Here is a 21,255-nt window from a genome sequence, read left to right as displayed (position 1 = left end):
ACTGTGGGAGTAAACCGGAGCACCCGGAGGAAACCCACGCAGATACGGGGAGAACATGCAAACTCCACACAGGGAAGACCTTATTTATTACATTATTGGTAATGTTTTCATGTTCAGGGTTGTAAAAATGAAAAAAAAAAAAAGAGAAAGAAAAAGCTGTACAAGTACCAATAACTGCAAAGTCTGTTAGTGTTTTCTAAAAATAAATCATTTTAAGCCACATTAAATTAATAAATGGTAAATCTTCATAATTACAAATAATTATCTTTAAAACTACGTAAAATGTACCGATTAAAACATGACTAAACACAAAACAAAAAAAGTTTCAAAGAAAGGACCAATAATGGCGGTGGTCTCACCAAGGTGACCAGAGTTCAGATCTCAAGTCCTCCCTGCACAGAGCCTGCATGTTCCCACCATGTTCATGTGGGTTTCCTGCCGGTGCTCCGTCTTCCTGCCACACTCCATTGGCTGTTGTGAGTGGGCTCACCCTGCGGTGGGCTGGCGTCCTGTCCAGGGATTGTTTCTGCCTCGCACCTGACTCTTGCTAGGACTGTGCTCTACCATGACGACAGTTAATTAATGATATGTCCCACATGATTAGTTTGTTAATTGGAAATCTCCAGCTATAACGTCCACGTATTTGCGTGTATAGTAAGAAGGTAACGGTGTCTCTTAACATTACTGTTCTCATGATGTATATATGTCTGAAACAGGCCGATGCTAATATGTTTTTTACTTTCAGTATAATGTGACACTTGAGGGGAAAAAACCTAACTGTTTTGGCAAGATGCTTAGAAATTAGTTGCGTTAATTTAAAAAGTTTCGATAGCTTAAGTCTGAGACTAAAAGGCATTTCTGCTTGTCCCAGGTAACATCAATTGCTGTTGTTCTTACAGCGGCCGTCGCTTCAGTGATTCTGCCTTACAATAAGCGGGCAGTTCATCCTGGCAGTGGGCGTCCCGTCAAAGACGTTGTGGGCGTGTCGTGGTGTTGTGGGAGTTCCGTGAATGACGTAGTAGCTACTTTATCTACCGCGTGCTGCAGTTCCTTTCTGTTTGCTCTTATGAGACCGTCGTGCTCAGACTTCTTTACGGCCAGAAGACCAAGCAAAGTTGCGGAAGGTGAGACAAAGTCGAACGTGGCGATCGCTTACGGGTGGGAATGTCAGTAGTGAGGAAGATCGCGACATGCTGAGCGGCTTTAAGTTTGAGGAGGTGCCCGAGGTCGCGTGGTTCTCTTTTTAAGTGTCGGGGATTGAGCGCTACGTGGAGGAGGAGGCGGCACAGCAAATCGCACCTTCACGAGGTTATTGTGGATGACAGGGGTCGCGCACTTTTAGCTGATGATACGTTAATTTGTTTTCTAATTAGTGTCCCGTGAAATGTAATGCTACATCTGACTTGGCGGAAGCGCGTTAACTCGGGATTGCTTCGGCTCTCCCCGCGCTCGCACACTTCTCCGCGCGTTTCTCATTTTGATTTCGCGCATGCTCCGAACTGTGGTATCCGTCGGGCACGCGCTTGTTCAGCCGCTCACTCCCGCACGGCCTCGTCGTTCATTTCTGATTTTTCTCGAGCTTTGCGTGTTTTTTGCGTTTTTTCCTTTTTTCGCTAAAGCCGTCATTGGTAAACTTTATTAAAGTGGCGTCGAAATGTAACGTTACAGGACGCGTTCAGGTTTCATTTCCACCAGTTTGTCTCATTCTGAGACCTATTAAGAGAAAATTTACATTTCATTTTTTGGTATTTTCTTCTCAGGAAAGATGCTCGTGCGGTTTAACAAGTACTTTCAGTATTTCTGTACACTTTGATACTTTAGCTTACTAGAGATGGCCGTGTTAAATAAAGAAAAGGACTCAAGCCAATCGGGCTGTTTATGTCGGACCACATGAAGCCATCAAAGTACAAAATGTGAAGGCTGCAGAGCCGCGACTCGACTATTATGGGCTGGAGCTCAATTGTCTGTCCTCATTGTTTAAAGTGGTGAGCAGGGGGTCAGTCATGGGGGGCTGAGAATGGGCCACAGTGGGGGGCAAACCGACAGACGGCATTTACTGCGAGTGCAGGGCGATTGGGAACATATTTTGTTAGTTTGAAATATGACGATTTATATAAAGAAGTTATTTTAAAGTGAGAGCAGATTATGTAGCCACATGCCTTTGAAGTAGAAGAGCCTTTTGAAATTTATTTTCTTTAAGTAAAGCGTTTTTGAAAAGCAATGCAGTTATGAGGAATATGTGAAGAAGCGTTAATCCAAATGGCAGGCACTTTAAAGTGAGCCAATTCTTTACATCCCAATGACGTCACTTCCTGTTAAGAATTGTGTTCTCGGAGAAAGTTCTCAGTTTATATAAATGTATGTTAAAATACAATAACATAATTAGATTAATTACACACAGCGCTGACTGTGGAAGCTTTTTTAGTTTCTTATATAGAGAAAGTATTGGAATCCTACGGACGTGTATTATCGTTATTATTTTTTAAAATTTCTCCTCGAGATATCAGACTAATTTTATCGCGATCTCGAGAAAACCAAACTCACCCTTTGCTCCTGGCATCAGGCTCGCTTACATTGAGGCGCCTGTACAGCTGAAGCCTTGCTAACCGTCTTATTAAATGGCGGACACTAACGTTATTAATTTCTAAACTAAGGCATAAACATATTTCAGCCTCCGTCAGCCCTCGATTGAGCAAAAATGTGACGCGTTTAACAATACAGTTCTGCTCGTCTGCCATTTCAAAGAGGACGTGACTTCAATAAGCCAAACATTAAACGTCAGATACAATTATTTAATAATTTCGGGATAACAAGATCTTGTGCTTTATTGAGAGCTCGATAAAATTAGTCCATTATCTCGGCGAAACATTTTTTAAAAATAACGATATCGCACGTCTTCTCAGCTTCCGTAGAATCCTCCAAAAATTCGATTTCAGAATTTTGATGAATCTCGACGTTTTACACCTCCATGTGTGTGGAAATACCATTTCTGGACTGGTGTGTGTATTTGTATCAACTCGATACCTTGAGTACAATTTCAGTTTGGTCAACCAAGTATTTGGTACAAACCGTAGATTTCTATGAACTTTTGGGCTCTTTCCGCTAACCGACAGTCGTATTTTACCTGAATATATACTCGATTTTTTATTCATGCAGCTGCAGTGTCTGATTTGTTTAACTTTACTTTTATAATAATTGTTCAATGGATTATTAATTTGATATAATGTTGACGATTCTTTACTGTATAAAAATATAATCGTTGTCTTGCTGTTTACTCCTCAAATATCCATCCCCATATCTGAGTATAGGAGAAAGTCTAAGGAGACCACTCATGATTTTTTATTTTATTTATTTTTATTCTCATCTTCTCCACCTCGACTTAACTTGGTTTGAATGTCTTCCTTATAACTTGAGACTTGATGTGAATGATGAAGGTCAGGACTTGAATCTCAGATGAGATTTCTACAGGACTTTGTTCCTTCTCTTGTATCGAGCATCACAAGAATACACTGTAAAAAACAAAAGTTTAAAATAACTGGAGAAAACTGGCAGCTGTGGTTGGCAGACTTTTATTGTAAAAAATAAGGTGAATAGTTTTAGGTCTAACATTTTTTATTGTTGTACATTATGAAGTAAATAAACGTGTTTTTATTTCTTTACTGCACATTAAAATAGACGTGAACATTTAACCCGAAGCTGTAATGGATATGCTGTAATAAAAATGGCAATCACTAAACCATCACAAATGCTGTCAGAAGTCCAGACCAGTATCAGTAAAAGAGCAACAGTCACCAGCAAACAGGCCCGGTTGTAGAGGCGAAGCCGGCATCGTGCCATTTAATTTCAGGCGCACCGACACCCTGTAATTCCTTCACTCGTTTTCTAAACCATTGTATTTAAAATTAAAAACTTTCGCAATTTCCTTAATGTCAAAAAAAAAAGAAAAGAGAGAAACTTTCTTCGTAGATAGAAGAAAACTTGACTTACGCATTTAACGGATCGGCGACAAGTTTAATTAACTCATCAGTAAAATTCCGATTAACACTACAAACACGTTTGGTTGATGTGCTGCGTGCTGGAGCTGCCACAGTCCACGTGTTGTGATTTGCCCGTTTCTCTTTAAAGCAAGTTACTGACATTCGACAAGAAAAGACGAGCCCCGCGCCGAGCCTGCGTTTGTTCGGCCACCTTCGTGTATCCACCGTTTACACGACCGGCAGAACCGGGCCTGATAGCAAACATGGCACTCCGTTCACTTTATGGACTGAAAAGCACTGATCGTTTGTTTAAGTTGTGTCACGTTGACTCGTGGAGGAGTGAAGTTCGCGTTTGTGATTTATGGGATGTCATTCTGCTGACTCTGGTTAAGTTCGATTTTTTGAGCACGCGGGTAAAAAGGGGGCGTGTCCTTATGCGAATATCATAACAGTATGCAAATTTAGAAACCAGTGCGAAGGAAAAAAACAAAATGTTTAAGTTCTGCATCCTAAAATGGAAACACACAAACGTATTTTACATCAGGAGCTCATTAATTTAAAGTAATATTGAAGAAACAACTACATAAAGTACATACCTCTGATTATTCCGAGTTAATTTAATGTAAGCTGGCTGTTTAATGAATATATATTCTTGGTAACCACGTGACAGAGTATCAGAGCAAACCAGACACGTCAGCAAACAGTAACTAAACTTTAATAGCTTGGTGTCCTAAATGGAAGGTAGAATACGATTTCCTTTCTGCTGGTCCATGTGTGTCATTTCAGTGTTTCGGTGCTACTGACACTGCTTTACTGTTTTATATTTTAGTTGTTTTCCTTCGCTATTTATCAGTTTTACATTGTAATTTTTCCAGTAGTTTATATTTTATTAAACTGCACATTTTTAATGTGACACCCCAAAGCCTGAAGGAGTTTCTCAATGCCGTCATTTCTACAAACACATCAATAATAAAAGATGGACTGGACGGCTCACATCATTCATGATGAAGAACACCCTGCAGGTCACAAGCACCACATGTAAACTAGAGAGTCAAAGATAAATGAAGATTAGGAGACGAGCTCTTAGAGCTTCTAGTCGGACACTCACATCGTAATCAAACTTCATGGTAGGATGTGGAGTCAGAATGGAGCTGCTAACGTTTGATTTCAGGTTTATTTCTGGAGGATTGTCTTTCTATTCCAGTGTGTTATTTGTATTATTGGTGGTGCCAGTAATGACTCGCCTTGTTTAACTGCGTCTACTTGACTTTTATTCGTTTGAGTTAAGTGGGAAGGAGTGGAGGAGCTCTAGAGTTGGATGTAGGCAGACATCCTGAGCATCGTCCACCTACAGAGCAGGGCAAAATATTGAATTTTTAGCTTCATATTTAAGAAAAATCTATTTTTAAAAGCCATTATTATGATGTTCAGTACTTTGAATTTCTTCTGAATGTTACATTAAATTTGCCAAATCTCCAATGCTCTTCCTATTCCTTTATTGCTCCTCCACCACATTTTACATTAAGTAATCTAGGATATTTGTTAGAGCCTGAGCTGATGTTGTTCTCAGCCAGAGAGACGTCATTGTAGAGGTGGACATGTTCAGCATGGTGCCGTCCTGATTTGAACCCGCTAGTCCACCTGGGGTTTTCTGCCTCCCTTGCTCAGCACAATCTCCTTCACTGACTAGAAGGTTGCCCATCTTATTTTCCTGGCAGGTTTCTTGAAGAAAGCTGATTTTCCACCATCACTAGTGACGCAGTGCTGCCAGGTCTCTCCCACCAAACTGATGCCATGACACCCTGTTAGGCGTAACCCCTTTGAAAACGTCCTGGTCTGCTGTCAGTGTGGTTCATTGTCTGTCAGCTCTGCTCAAACGTCAGGAAGGGACTGAAGTGTTGCTGCCTGTGACAAGGTGAAGACGTTACAGCTCTCCACAAAGAGAACATCTGACAAAGTCCCGGATCCTCATGCATAACACCGTGCGTAGCATTCACTCTATAACATCATGTAAGCACAAAAGCCAAAATGTGCTTGCGCACAGAAAAATCCAGATGCATAAATCTGTGCCTTCACCAACTTCCATGCTCTTCCTCTACATAAATCCCGGTTAGCATGAAAAGTAACTCACGTGCACGCGCCTGCTGTCCCTCCCCAATTCCTCCCAGAATTACACCTCTTTGAATATGCAAATCAATATAAATAGCCCTTAAACTCAGCGTTCTGTGAAAAGACAATGGCAACATCACGGGAGACAATATAAGAATTTCAGCAAATACCAAGTGGAGGCAAAGGAAAATCGTACTATTTGTTGATTTAAACCGTGGTATAAAGAACAAAAGGAAGTTGATCGAGTGACATAGCGTTGTCGGAGAAACTCGAAAGCTCAAGTTCACGAAGTCGCAAAGTGCCGGAGATAAAAAAAAAAGTCACATATCAAAGTCAGCATGAAAAGCAGAGTTGTAGCCCACCATCTGAGTGTCATATGAAAGATTATTAGGGTACAGAGAAAAAAAATAGGGAAACCGTGGGGGAAAAAGCACAAAATGTCAACTTTAATCGTAAAATTTCCACTTTAATCACGTGGTTTATTTTGTCATTAAAGTAGAACATCATAAACTTCATCTTAAAATCATTTCATTTACTCGTTTCTCAAATCCCATCGTAATTAAATTAGCACGTTAAATGCTTTGTTTTGTATTTGATCTTCAATGTGCTCTATGTGTGTGAATCACTGCGAGTTTCCGTTCTTTCTCTGACAGGACACAGAATCCATTACGTTCGTGATATTACAGCTCTCTGAATAATTAAAATACTGAGATGTATACGTGATATCATTTTCATGATGATAGGAGTTAAAGCATGTTATTAAGAACACGATGGATGGCGCTGTGATTGTTCGTGTCTCACACAAGATGCTGCTGCGCCGTGCACGACCTTCGATGAAATAATTTATTGCATCAGTCCTGTCTCTTTCAAACATACTAACCTCCAATTCCTGTCGTTACTTTTCTTTCTCCAAATACCCAATCGCCACACAATCAGCTCTGTAATAGACGTTAAGCCTTCTGTAAGCTTAAAATGACGATTCTTCAAAACGTTTAAGGAACATTGAAATATCTTCATCTTTTTTTTTAAGAAAAAATGAAAAGTGTTTTGCAAGAAGGATCCACTGTACTACATTTTGGAACATGGAGAGCCAAGCCTTGTTATAGCGGCGGTGAAGAGCGTTCTTCTTTCCTTGGAGCTTGCTGCATTGTCTTGACCACCTTGCCAGAGGGTGAAAAAAAGTCTTAAAAGTTACTCTGATAATTTGCAAAGCGAGATCTTGTAGTAAATAAACAGCATTAGTGCAGGAAAGTACTTCATGCTGACAGACCATTTGCACAATCTGTATTCCTGAACTGCAAAGGCACACTGGGCAGGGGCAGGTTTCCATCTTGCAGCCATGTGCTGGCTACAGAGGAAGGCTTTCTTTTTGGGAATGAAGGACTTCATAACAGGTTGTAGTCTTCTGCTGCAGGGCTCCATGAAGCTTGTCTTCCTGAAATATGTACATTACATATCTGGAGATGTTTGTTCACGTCTCTTCTAATGTTAAAATCATGGCCATATCAGGTAGCTTTATGATATGTTAATTGGATGGCCTATTTGTAGGATTTTTGGCTTAATATTCTGAAATAATAAATGCTGGAGAGCCTAACTATAGTTAGTCTACATCCTTTTAAAGTATGAGGAGTCAAGTGATCACAGAAGTAGATGCCTTCCTACATCAGTTTACCGCTTTACCAAATATGAGACTCCGCCATGCAACTAGGTATCGAAAGTGAATCAAATAAAGACAGCATCTGTCAACAGAATTTTTTTTTTTTTTCGTTTTTCATTTCATTTACTTAAACTTAAATCACACAGCCATGCAATCATTTTTTTTTTTATTTTGTAAGCAATAAATGTAACATGACCATTAAGTTGCCTTTTACACTTCTCCAAGCTTTTGGTTCTGTTAGGCATTTCATTTCTCCTTTAGTTAAAGTTTGTTGTTTCCTTATTTCTTTTATAGTTACTCATTAAAATTACATGTATGATTTCCACAGCTGTATTTTACTAGGAACTAAATGCATTCATATTGATGGGAGAAGGCTGTGAATTCATAATCCTGGTTTATTACACTGACCTGATTAAGTTCTTATTTAATTGCTGTTTGTACTTCATTTTAGACACCAGCATGTTCCACGTTGGCTGTAATTACCATTGCTCTTTGGTATTCGTGCCTCTCAGCCTCTCAAATCAATTTCTCCACAACACAAGAGTTACACAAAAAGGGTAAAAAAAGGTTTCGCACTAACATGTTAATCACTCTAGTGTACTTTTTATTATTTAGTTATTAAAATGGAAATAAAAAGAGAAAAATAAACCTTGCAGCCACAGCGTGTCATTCTTCCAGGAAGTTAGTGTTTTCAGTTTTTTCTTGAGTGACTCCTCACAATTCAGTCGTAGCTGCGTTTTGCCAGATTAATCAAAGAAAATCACTAAAGAGGCAGAACTCCTATAAAGAAGTGGAGCCCATTACTGCAGGGTGAGTACACTTGGTATGATATGCTCGATTTTCATAGGTGCAAGTGTGATTAAGTTAAGTACAACATTGTAGGGAGAGCAAAGCGCATATAAAACAAACAAAAAAAACCCAAATTGGAGTAAGTGACAGCTACTGTGTTTTGTGGGGTTCATTTGATGACTTCTCTTGTTAGCATATTTTGTTTCCACTTGTTTTGAAGAATCAAAACACTGAACTGCTGTAGTCTTGTGAATGAATGTACAGCATGACTGCACTTTAGAACCCATTTAAAGTCATCTTGTGGTTTATACTCGGTTTTTTTTTTTTTTCCTCCTGGGTATAGATCAGGGGTCCTCAATCCCAGTCCTGGAGAGCCGCAGTGGCTGCAGGTTTTTGTTCTGACCTGGTTGCTTAATTAGAAAGCAATTCTTGCCAATAAAGCACTAACAAGCTATGAAATTAAATGAACTCTGCTATGTCAGCTCATTCTCATATCCTAGATTTTCGTTCCCTTTCTATCATGCAAATGATTTGAAGGCTAAAATGGACGAGTAATTCTCAGTCCTTCACTTTTTTCTCTTCATTTTTCTTCCAAGTATTTAATTAAACCCAATAGTGCAGATAAATACACACAGGTGTCAATGTAAAGACGCTAAATGGAGAAATGCTGCTCTCTCTTGTCATTTGCATGTTATTGATAATAAGGAGCAATTCAAATAGCTGTTTAAGACCAAATGAAGCAATAAGGGCTCAAAATCACTAAAGTGAAGCACAAGTGTTACTTTAGCAATAAGTGCTTTTTATTAAGCAACTGGGTTGGAGCAAAAACCTGCAGCCACTGCGGCTCTCCAGGACCACCGGGATTGAGGACCCCTGGTATAGGAGGTTTATTTTTCAATATAAACATTAGATAATTTACCAATAGAGCTCTTCCTCACGTTTTCTTTTACATGTTTTCCTGTGAATCTTTTAACTTCATTTGATTCTGTTTATCTAGCAAATTTCTTCATTGAACTAAATTCAGATTGTAGGCAAATTTGATTTCTTAGTAATCTAATTAGGACTGTGCCCTGTTCTGAAACGAGTCTGCGATGACACGGGTTCACTTGTCCCTTGTTTCTGCTTGTCTTGTAATTCTAAACGTGGGGATTTGGATGAAAGTTTTATACCGTGTAAACATTTTTCACAAATGCTGCTGTCTGAGAGTAGAAGGTGGTGGTGGTGACAATGATAAATGATCAGATGATAATTTTGTTAAAATCTCACAAAAGGTGAAATGTGGGATGTGGGAAACCCAAATCCAATGTAAAAATCCCTTGTATTCATTGCAATCTTATTAATTGAATGTCTAAATCAATATGCTGGTGCTGAAGCCCTTTTATTTACTAATTATACTGATAATTATGGGAATGGCAGCCCAAGTCAAACATATTGAATGTTTTGAAATGTTTTAAGCATTTATTTATTTATTTTTATTTTTTTTTAAACAAAAAAAAAAACTTCATAGTACATGTTCAATTATTCTATTCATCTATCCTTCCAGTGTCGTGCCAGCCTCTACAAATATACAGCACGAGCGGGAAAAGTACGTGAACCTGCTAGCGCTGTCACACCGTGTCCTCACATGTTTAATTATTAACAATACAAATTCTTTAAGTGAAGTTAAAGCTTTACCTGTATAATATAATAAACCTATTTTGCTGCATTTCATCTTAAAAATGATGTTGTCGTCATATGTAAATACGCGCTTTATAAAATGGCTCAGGTTGTGTAATATTATAACTGTAGTGCAGGTTTACAGTGAGGTGATTGTACTTATAAGTCCTAACAGTTCTACAAGGAGCAATTGATTGGCTGCGTTTATAGTTCTTGGGATGAAACTGTTTCTGAACCGCGAGGTCTGCACATGAAAGTCTTTGAAACGTTTTGCGGTGGCTGAGACAGCGTGTCCTTAAAGCTGTATACCGATAATTCTCTTTCCGATCAGCTGCTGCTGTGATTCACACTCAGATACAGCGATATAAATACTCCGAGTGGTGCAGTGAGAGTAATATGGAAAAAGATGATCCGCTGTGGCAACTCCTAACGGGAGCAGCTGAAAGAAGAAGAAGAAAAAGAAGGTGGTGGTGCAGTGAGAGTAAAAATGCTAAAGCAGTTATGGTATTTGGAATACTATGGCTATTCCCTGGACCATTATATTGTTACAGGTTAATTAAAATCGGATGCATTAAACTAATAAAAAATATGTGGTTAGTTTCCGTGTATTTATAAAGCTGCGTCAGGGATGTTGATCTAAAAAAGAAACATAAATCCAACAGGAACAGTAGCATTGCTTTGACGTTGGGTGCCGCCAATATGCAAAACCGTCCGGAGAACTTGCGTAAGACAGGGTATGAGGTACCGTGGAAATGTGCGTGACTTTACACCAAGTTTAGGTTTTATACATCGCAATTTGAACGTGGAAACGTTCTTACGCAACATTTCTGTGCGTACGCACCGTTCGTCCATGAGGCCACTGGTCTTTAGTACCTGAAATTGTAATTATGTGAATTATTACTCGTGATTCTTAAACCTTAAATGTTTACTGATTGAAAACATGCATCATTACATCTGGGGCTTAAAAAGCTGTACAAAACCACTCTCGTCAAGCCCCGAATGTCTTATTCCCAGTCAGGATTCAGTTTTGTAATCCCACAAATAGGAGCACATATATAAGATATAAAATATAACAGCATAACACAATGGATGTGTAGTGTAGTTCAAGTCCAGTGAGGATATCAAACAAAGCCCTAAATATGACGTCTTTAATAGACCTGCCATTGCTGTGTCCAAACATGATGGTGCTGTGTAGATAAAGTGTTGTCATGTCTACATGGTGGCACTGAAATGTATGCAAATCCTCTTTAATGAAGGTCTGCAGTGCACTTTGATCACATCTAAATTGTTTGATTCTTAATTTTAAACTGTGAGTCAGAGGAGGAAATCGAGAAAAATGTTTCTTTGAACCAAACCTCATGGAGGGCACTGTGACCCTGAAGTGTGCTCATTAGTTTTACTGACTTTATGAAGTTAATTCTCCCACTTTTATTTTAACAGGGCTTTTCCATTTCACATGTCCATGCACTGAGGTGTCTAATGGCCTCCAGCTCAGGGCTGTCCATGTGAGAAGTGAATCTGAGAAGAGAAAGGCACACACATAAAGAGAGAGAAGAGTTTCCCACAGAACATGGCCTCTGCCAAAGAAGATGGTGTGGATGAAAGAACTGTGGACATTAAAGAAGAGGACTGTGAGCGGCTCACACCAGAGGATGTGCGTGTGAAGCTGGAGGATCACGAAGAAAGAATTTCAGTTTTTAAAGAGGAGGAGGAGTGCAAGGGTGTGACTGCTGCCATTAAAGCTGAGGATTTGAATTTTTTCTCCATTGGTCTTGAACTTCAAAAGCATGAAATTGAGGAGATTTTCAAGCAAGAGGCCTGTGAAGAATCTCCATCCAGTTTACAGCCCTGGTCCACTAATACGGGACGACTGGCTAAACAGGAGAATTCTACAGAGCTGAAATCAGAGTTATTGGAGTCTGAAGAGAAAATCACTGAGGGAAATGGGAGAGAAGGAGAAGAGTCACCTGGGAATATTGAAATAAGTGAGTAATGTGATTAAATATAAAAGAAAGAGAGTGTTTATAAATTCTAATGGTGGGTGCTGTGATGTTTCTAGAAGATTGAAATGAGAGTGCAAAACACAGTTAGTTGAACTTAGACAAACTTGAGTGAATAAGGAAAAATCTAAAGTGTTGAGCGTTTGACTTCATGAACTTCATGAAGCTTCGACTGAAGCTGTGACGCATGTTAAGCCAACAGCGCATTACATACAATGAGAATATCAAAAGTCATTTTTTGTTAAAAACATGTATATTTCTTAAATTGTGCAGCAGTTAAGGCAGAAATGTCCACAGAAATAAGAATAACCTCCTCGCCCCTGTGCACTAAATAAGAGTGAATTTGCTCAATCCAGTACTCGCCTAATATGTTCCCCATCTTTCTAATGGTAATCTTGTGCACTTTGACGTTAACAGTGACAAGAGCTACCTGTACGAGCCATGATGAATTTCAGGGGGTCTCGGGGTCTTCTTTCAGCATCTTGTGTTCTGCTCTCAGCCTGAACTCGCTGGGGCAGCATGGCCTGGACAAGTTGGCAGTGGTGTGAAGTCTTCACTTGGAGATGATCTTGGGTCCTTCCGTCTCCTACAGTCACATCGGGTCAATTTGGAGTCACCACTCCACTTCACCTGCATGTTTCTGGGGATGAGGGGAAGAACCAGAATAACCAGAAATGCCATCCAGAGCCCCTGTGTAGAACAAGTGTGGACAGGATTTGACCCCAGGACACCTGAACAATAAAGCAGCTGTGCTAAACATTGTGCCCCCTAACAAAAGCGGATATATTTGTATGTTTATTTTTAGGCCAGATTAGGTTCTAGAGGATGTAAATATCATCACATACGTTACAATTAAAAAAAGAAAACCCAAATTCAGACACATGATTGGGTAGGAAGGCTCTGATCTGAGTCTTTAGAGCGGATACTGATCACCCATTTCATTCGATTAGGATCTACTGATATCAATAATAATAATACTTAAGAGACCCAGGTTCACTTCCCAGATCCTCCCTGCATGGAGTTTGCATGTTCTTCCCGTGTCTGTGTGGGCTTCCTCCGGATACTCCGGTTTCCTCCCTCAGTCCAAAGACATGCAGGTTAGGTGCACTGGCGATTCTAAATTGTCCCTAGTGTGTGCTTGTGTGTGTGTGTGTGTGTGTGTGTGTGTGTGTGTGTGTGTGTGTGTGTGTGTGTGTGTGTGTGTGTGCACCCTGTGGTGGGCTACCGCCCTGCCCGGGATTTGTTTCCTGCCTTGCGCCCTGTGTTGGCTGGGATTGGCTCCAGAGGACCCCCGTGACCCTGTAGTTAGGATATAGCAGGTCGGATAATGGATGGATGGATGGATTTTTTTTTTTTAAATAATAAATGTAATTTTAGCCATACATAAACTTCATATTCCATAATAAAGTGCTACTGCATACAGCATACACAAAGAACATTTACCCATAATGCACACATGATGGAACAAAAACAAGCTGAACAAAACTAAAGGCATGCCTTAATCATACTCCACATTTCTAATTCAATTAAATGTTCAATTAGATATTTGTTGCCATCTACTATGACAAGAAGAAAATGAGACAGTCTTGGTGAACACTTCAGGTTCTTATCTAAGAATATTAACATCTCTGCATGTTCTGAGGACAGTCTGGTCCTCCTGTCATCCACGACGTGTGCTGCCGTACTGAACAGACCCTCGCTGTCCTCACTCGTATAAGGAGGGTACAGGTAGGACGACGACTTTTATTGGTCGTCAAGAAAGCCAGTGGCCCAGCATCTCTTGTGGTATGAGGTTCACAGAGATAAAGATTCACCTCTGATGCTGCGGACTCAAATATCGTTTTTATCTTTATTCACAATTTCTAAATGCATTCTGCAGTTCTGTTGGCAGGGAGTTTCTTTGGATCTCTCGGCTGTCGTCTGGCTGTCGTCTGTCATTATGATAATATCTGTTACAGAATTTGTAACTGTATAGTTCTCTATTTAAGCATACACTATGCAGCTGTACAATTAACATCAAAATTGTGAAAGGTAACATACCACAGGTGCCAGTACAACCACTTCTGCCCAAGTGAGAGCACATGTGCCATTGCATGAACTGTTTACAAACCAACATTTGTGGCCCCTCTTCACACATTTGGGGTTGACTTAGTTGCCTGTTGTGCTTTTCTACGCATGGTGTAACCCTTGACTGCCATCAGCCTTTACCAGCATAGGCTGACATCACAGCTACACAACTCTCATCATTCCCCCTGTAGGCCACCCCTAGAGTTGTTTGCTGACCATATGCAGACTCGTTGTGCTAAACACCTCAGTTCAGAATCGGCCCACTGGTCCTGTGTTTGTACCACAGCTGACAACCGCAGCAGTGCTTTTGTGTTGTCCCAATTAAACTTTACCTAAACATCGGAGCCCATATGACTAGTAACTGTACCAGCTGCACCTGCTTCACCACTTTGCTCAGTGTACCTTTCTTTTTAAACTATAGCTATTGTGACTAGCCTTATTCTTATGTGGCCTGTGGACTTGTTACTCACTTGAACACCAGTAAGTGTCTTTTTCTTGCTGTCTCTTCAGTTCTTCTTCATGTCTTTGCCTTTAGTCTTTGCTTGTCGTTTTTTCCTCGCTTCTTTATTTTTGCTGCTATGTAGGCAGGTCTGTAAAATGGAAGGTGACAAGCAGTTTCTGTCCATCTCATCTTCTTGGTTGTCGACCTGGTGCCAACACTCAAACTTTGCTTCTGGGCATTCATTGGAACAGCTTGGCCACACTGCCACTCTACTCCAATGCTCTAGTGGTAACCCGATCTCCTGCATGGATTTTACTCTGCTACATGGCCTTTGTGATATGCTTGTTATTATCACTCAGTCTGACATACACTTTCTATTTTGTAAATTTACCGGCTTGGAGCACATTGTGTCACTTGGCATCAAGAGCTTCAGTCTTATGCTGGCCTGTGAATTCTTGGCAGAGGAGAGTCGCTTGTTTCAGTTCAAAGTTTAAATTTATCCAGTGCACAGAAAGTCTCAGCATTGACACTGGAAACACGCTTGAACTCCAAAAGTCATTTATGAGACTGAATTTAGTGACGTTATCTTGTAGAAGACTGCTGAGATTTGTGTGCAAAGTTAAATACGATTCCGCCAAAGTGACATCTGTAAAATCCTTGTGCACCAGCAGATAGAATCGTGGATCTAAATGATCTAAAAGGTGACATCTTCCAGAACTGAAAGTGGCTGGTTGTCCAGGCTTACGAATTCCACTGTTTTTGTGTCACAGTAAGTCTTTGGCGTTCTTGTGCTCTGTATTATAAGGTTGAGTTTTCTAAGTGCTGCCATCATTGGAGGCCGAGTGAGAGTAGGTGACTGAGCTAGACTAAGCTTGCTGGTTACCTCAGCCTTTGAACAGCTCGTTCTTCACACCAGTCCATTTTGTGTTGACTTCTCAGATGCTGAATAAGGTTTGTATTGTTAATAGTATTAGCAAAGAATCGTCCATCACTGACTTCTTTTTGCACATATATTACAAACAGCAAATTCCTTATCTCTTGTAGGAAGGCAATTAAACTGTTAAACTGGCGAAGATGTGTTTTTGTATTTTGGTAATGTTGGAACTTTGTCTTGCATGCTTTTTATCATTCAAGATCAGATGTTAAGGTCAGCTAATTTTGAAGATCATCGGTCAAGTCATTTAGAGTGAAATTGACTGATTTCGATTTGATTGATTAATCGATCAGATCAGGCCTGTCTTTCACATATGAGAGAAAGGTGGAGAAATTGAACAGACAGCAGCAGAACATGTAAAGAAAGACCAGACATCAAGTGGCCAGACCATAAATGGCACCTCAGTGTGATAAAGGCACTCCAACCAGTGTGCAACCACTTTACTTGTACTGTTTCATTTACTTTAAAACGTGGGTAGTGGTTAGGAATTTAGACATCAAACCTTGAAGATGCAGGATCAAATTCAGCTATTGACACCATGTGACCTCATGCAAGTCACATGACCTGCCTGTGCTCCAATTGGAAGAAGAAGAAGAGAAATGTAACCAATTGTGTCTCAAACGTTTAAGTTGACTTGGATAAACATGTCAGGAAAATAATAATTATAATAATTAACATGTTTGTTTTATTTCAGATTTTCAGAAGAATGGCAGCTTCTTTCCACCTTCATTTGGTCAGCCCTCTTCTCAATACAAAGAGAAAGGTATGAAGAAATCAGCAAGAGGATCAAAGAACCAGATAGCAGCCTTTTTCCAGTGCAGTTCTCTCCCTGCTACTGCAGCAACAAAGACAGAAGCCATCAAAATTGATCGAGAGAAAGTGGAGAAAGAAATCCAAATTCACACTGGAAAAAAATGTTTGGAATGTGGCAAACAATTTACACAGAAAAGTGATTTTAATAAGCATATGAAAATTCACACTGGTGAAAAAACACATTGTTGCCCTGAATGTGGTAAGCATTTTTCAACAAGAAGCCATCTTCAGATGCACAGAAAAATCCACACAGAAGAAAAACCTTATTGTTGTCCAGAATGTGGCAAACAATTTTCTGACAAACGCAGTTTTCAAAAGCACACGCGAATTCATAAGGAAGAGAAAAAGCAGTATGTCTGTTCTGAATGTGACAAAGGTTATACAAGCCAGAGAAGTCTTGATAGACACACCAAAATCCATACTGGAAAAAAATCTCATTGCTGTTCTGAATGTGGGAAACGATTCTTATTTTTATACTCACTTCAGTGCCACATCAGAACTCATACTGGAGAGAAACCTTATTGCTGTCCTGAATGTGATAAGCAATTCTCGCAACAAAGCACCCTACAAAGTCACATCAGATGTCACACTGGAGAGAAACCTCACAGTTGCTTGGAGTGTGGCAAACAATTCTCACGTATTGGTTCTCTTTACATACATCAGAGAAGTCATACTGGAGAGAAGCCTTACAGTTGTACTGAATGTGGAATGCGATTCTCATATAACAGTTCTCTTCACAAGCATAGAATAATTCATTCTGGTAAGAAACACAGCTGTTCTGACTGTGGCAGGCTTTTCTCCGACCGTGGGACTCTTAAAGATCACATGAGAATTCACTCTGGAGAAAACCCCTATTGCTGTCCAGAATGTGGCAAACGATTCACACGTCATGCCTCACTTAGGTGCCACCGAATGATCCACACTGGAGAGAAGCCATACACCTGTTCTGAATGTGGTAAAGGGTACTCTTCCAAACAAAGTTTTCTAAAACACACACAAAGTCATATTGGAGTAAAGTCGGCCTAAGAAATGACAAATGATCTTTCCTTTGGCTCCTTAATTAAAACACTGAAAGAAAATCTTCTGAATGCTTTAAAGGACTCCAGTTTAAAGTAGTTAATAAGTACACAAGAATAGTGGAGAAAATACTGAAAGTGGCAAACAGATCTTAGATGTAAGGTGACCTCAGAGCCACATATGAATACACACTGGAATACAACACATATCTCACAAACAGCAAGAATCTTCTTCAACAACTTATAGATGCAGGAAAAAACCTCATTGTTGTCCTAAATGTGGTTAACGCTTTTCAGATGGCAGTGACTTTTATAGTCATAAATGACTGGCCTACTTGCTGTCCAATCAGGTACTGGAGAGGGATAGTCGCGAAGGACAGGAGACTAAAAAGAGAGCCGTCACATGACAGACCAATGTAGAGGGGCTTTATAAGACTTTTACACTAATTTAGGTTATCATTTATAAATGATAAGAGTCTTTACAAACCAAACACATTCATCGGCTGTGTGTCATGGGTGAGTCCAAAAGTGGGAATTTAAGAAGATCTAAATACAAATAAAATGAAACATTCAGGGTTCAAAGAGAAATGTTTAAGACCTGAAGAGGGAGTCACAACAGCATGCTAGGGTTAGCACGGGGGACCACAGTTGTGAAGAATATCAATTAATGAATAGAAGGAATATTAATTAAAATAATGATAATTATTTTATTAGAACTGGGACATGATAATGAATGCAGAACACAGTGAGAGAAAAAGGGAAGACAAAGCAGACAACACACAGAAATCTCTGCTGACACAGCTGTTAATTTGATAAATTAACCTAAAAATATAACAGATGTTCCTTTGCTCCATGTCAATATATCCTGGGATGGTGTGTGAAGGACACTCTATACTCCGAATGTGTTGGTTCAGGTTTCATTTTGAGTTTAGCACCTTCTTCATATCAATTCCCAAGACAACGTTTCTTCACGTCGAGAATACGAGCTGGAGGCCACAGGAACTCAAACTCCAACAGCGGGATGGACGATTAGAAAGCTCTGCTCTGAGAGAGTGTCAGCTACACAAAGCTTTGGCTTCATTTACTGGACAAAAAACTCAAAAAAGCAGAAGTGGCCCCTTACGTACCCCCACCACTGAAGGTCAAATTTCACCGCCTCACTACTCGCTGTTGGATCACTCTGCTTGGACTTTCTGTATTTTGTAAGTTTGTTTCATTTTTTGGCCACACTCTTTTTACATTTTATTTCATTGATGTTCTAAAATGTGTGAGTATAGCTTAACTCTTACAAGGACTTACAGTGGTGTGAAAAACTATTTGCCCCCTTCCTGATTTCTTATTCTTTTGCATGTTTTCACACAAAATGTTTCTGATCATCAAACACATTTAACCATTAGTCAAATATAACACAAGTAAACACAAAATGCAGTTTTTAAATGATGGTTTTTATTAATTAGGGAGAAAAAATCCAAACCTACATGGCCCTGTGTGAAAAAGTAATTTCCCCCTGAACCTAATAACTGGTTGGGCCACCCTTAGTAGCAATAACTGCAATCAAGCGTTTGCGATAACTTGCAATGAGTCTTTTACAGCGCTCTGGAGGAATTTTGGCCCACTCATCTTTGCAGAATTGTTGTAATTCAGCTTTATTTGAGGGTTTTCTAGCATGAAGCGCCTTTTTAAGGTCATGCCATAGCATCTCAATTGGATTCAGGTCAGGACTTTGACTAGGCCACTCCAAAGTCTTCATTTTGTTTTTCTTCAGCCATTCAGAGGTGGATTTGCTGGTGTGTTTTGGGTCATTGTCCTGTTGCAGCACCCAAGATCGCTTCAGCTTGAGTTGACGAACAGATGGCTGGACATTCTCCTTCAGGATTTTTTGGTAGACAGTAGAATTCATGGTTCCATCTATCAGAGCAAGCCTTCCAGGTCCTGAAGCAGCAAAACAACCCCAGACCATCACACTACCACCACCATATTTTACTGTTGGTATGATGTTCTTTTTCTGAAATGCTGTGTTCCTTTTACGCCAGATGTAACGGGACATTTGCCTTCCAAAAAGTTCAACTTTTGTCTCATCAGTCCACAAGGTATTTTCCCAAAAGTCTTGGCAATCATTGAGTTGCTTCTTAGCAAAATTGAGACGAGCCCTAATGTTCTTTTTGCTTAACAGTGGTTTGCGTCTTGGAAATCTGCCATGCAGGCCGTTTTGCCCAGTCTCTTTCTTATGGTGGAGTCGTGAACACTGACCTTAATTGAGGCAAGTGAGGCCTGCAGTTCTTTAGACGTTGTCCTGGGGTCTTTTGTGACCTCTCGGATGAGTCGTCTCTGCAACTCTTGGGGTAATTTTGGTCGTCCGGCCACTCCTGGGAAGGTTCACCACTGTTCCATGTTTTTGCCATTTGTGGATAATGGCTCTCACTGTGGTTCGCTGGAGTCCCAAAGCTTTAGAAATGGCTTTATAACCTTTACCAGACTGATAGATCTCAATTACTTCTGTTCTCATTTGTTCCTGAATTTCTTTGGATCTTGGCATGATGTCTAGCTTTTGAGGTGCTTTTGGTCTACTTCTCTGTGTCAGGCAGCTCCTATTGAAGTGATTTCTTGATTGAAACAGGTGTGGCAGTAATCAGGAAATTGAACTCAGGTGTGATACACCACAGTTAGGTGATTTTTTAACAAGGGGGCAATTACTTTTTCACACAGGGCCATGTAGGTTTGGATTTTTTCTCCCTAAATAATAAAAACCATCATTTAAAAACTGCATTTTGTGTTTACTTGTGTTATATTTGACTAATGGTTAAATGTGATTGATGATCAGAAACATTTTGTGTGACAAACATGCAAAAGAATAAGAAATCAGGAAGGGGGCAAATAGTTTTTCACACCACTGTATCTAAAAAGGGCACATTGGCTATGAAATGCAAGAAAACAGAAAAATATAAAAAATGGAAACCACAAAATAAAGAGGTGACATCGATGAAGTATGCTCAGTGGCAGACATGACTTGGACAAAATCAGAAAGGACAGCACAGAAAAGGCAGGTACCAACTGAAATCAAAAGAAGAGAGCTGATTGGTGGAAAGAACTGTCAGTCACTCCTGAGTGGACTGTTGAGGACAGCCGTGACATGCAGAGTTCAAAGTTCATGTGTTTTTGATTTCAAATCTGTGACCATGCACTGAATCAGTCTGTTATTTATCAGTTAGCATGTTCTGAATCTGTAATGTCATCACAAAGATCACACAAACACGTAACATGACATTTGTGATCAATCACTTTTATTGATTTTTATGGCACCATTCATCAGCCCTGTATAGAGTGACACTTCCAGATTGGCAACCCCACTGCACCCCGTGGCACATTTGGAGTTTGGGACTGGAGCACAAAGTGGATGGCACTCTGAGAAGGACAGACTTGTAAGACGTGAACAAAGCCAGCTGCCCTCCCTGGTCTGTCTTCATTCAGAAGGTCTCACCTGAGTGGTGGGATTGTTCTGCGGCGCTCCTGTTAGCCGACATTTCATCAGCTTGCTTTCTGCATTTCATCTGATAACCAGCAGAGTTAATCAATGATGAGCCAGGCCTGTTACAATGTGAACGTTCTTGACATTTTGGTTTGCTTTAAATGTTTTTTTATTCTTCTTAACTTTGAGTTCTTGGAGGTATTGTACATTAGAAATTATTAATACATGAGAATTTGGTGTTAATAATGAATTGACAATTAATAAACTGTTTTTATTGCTAAATTGTAAGTGTGGCCTGTTGCCATTTTATAGCTTTATCCTTCTTGATT

The 21,255-nt window shown here is 39.9% G+C and overlaps 1 protein-coding gene across 1 annotated transcript; it reads left to right on the top strand.

Annotated features, from left to right (window-relative positions):
• Window positions 1-1,067: 1,067 nt before the first annotated feature.
• Window positions 1,068-18,776, top strand: LOC120528465 (gastrula zinc finger protein XlCGF26.1-like). Its single transcript, XM_039752623.1, has 3 exons — window positions 1,068-1,124; window positions 11,629-12,173; window positions 16,326-18,776. The coding sequence occupies exons 2-3, from the start codon at window positions 11,759-11,761 to the stop codon at window positions 17,468-17,470; spliced, it is 1,560 nt and encodes a 519-aa protein (XP_039608557.1). The 5' UTR covers window positions 1,068-1,124; window positions 11,629-11,758; the 3' UTR covers window positions 17,471-18,776.
• Window positions 18,777-21,255: the final 2,479 nt, after the last annotated feature.

Source organism: Polypterus senegalus, chromosome 4 (genome assembly GCF_016835505.1).
Source record: "Polypterus senegalus isolate Bchr_013 chromosome 4, ASM1683550v1, whole genome shotgun sequence".
Classification (NCBI taxonomy): Eukaryota; Metazoa; Chordata; class Cladistia; order Polypteriformes; family Polypteridae; genus Polypterus; species Polypterus senegalus.
Note: the sequence above shows the minus strand (reverse complement) of the source record. Positions and strands in the feature narration are given on the sequence as shown.

Bases quoted from the DNA above. Each gene is read 5' to 3' on its own strand.
- LOC120528465 (XM_039752623.1), top strand. From the start codon at position 11,759: ATGGCCTCTGCCAAAGAAGATGGTGTGGATGAAAGAACTGTGGACATT. The intron at 12,174-16,325 runs GTGAGTAATGTG...GTTTTATTTCAG, and splicing joins ACCTGGGAATATTGAAATAA to ATTTTCAGAAGAATGGCAGC.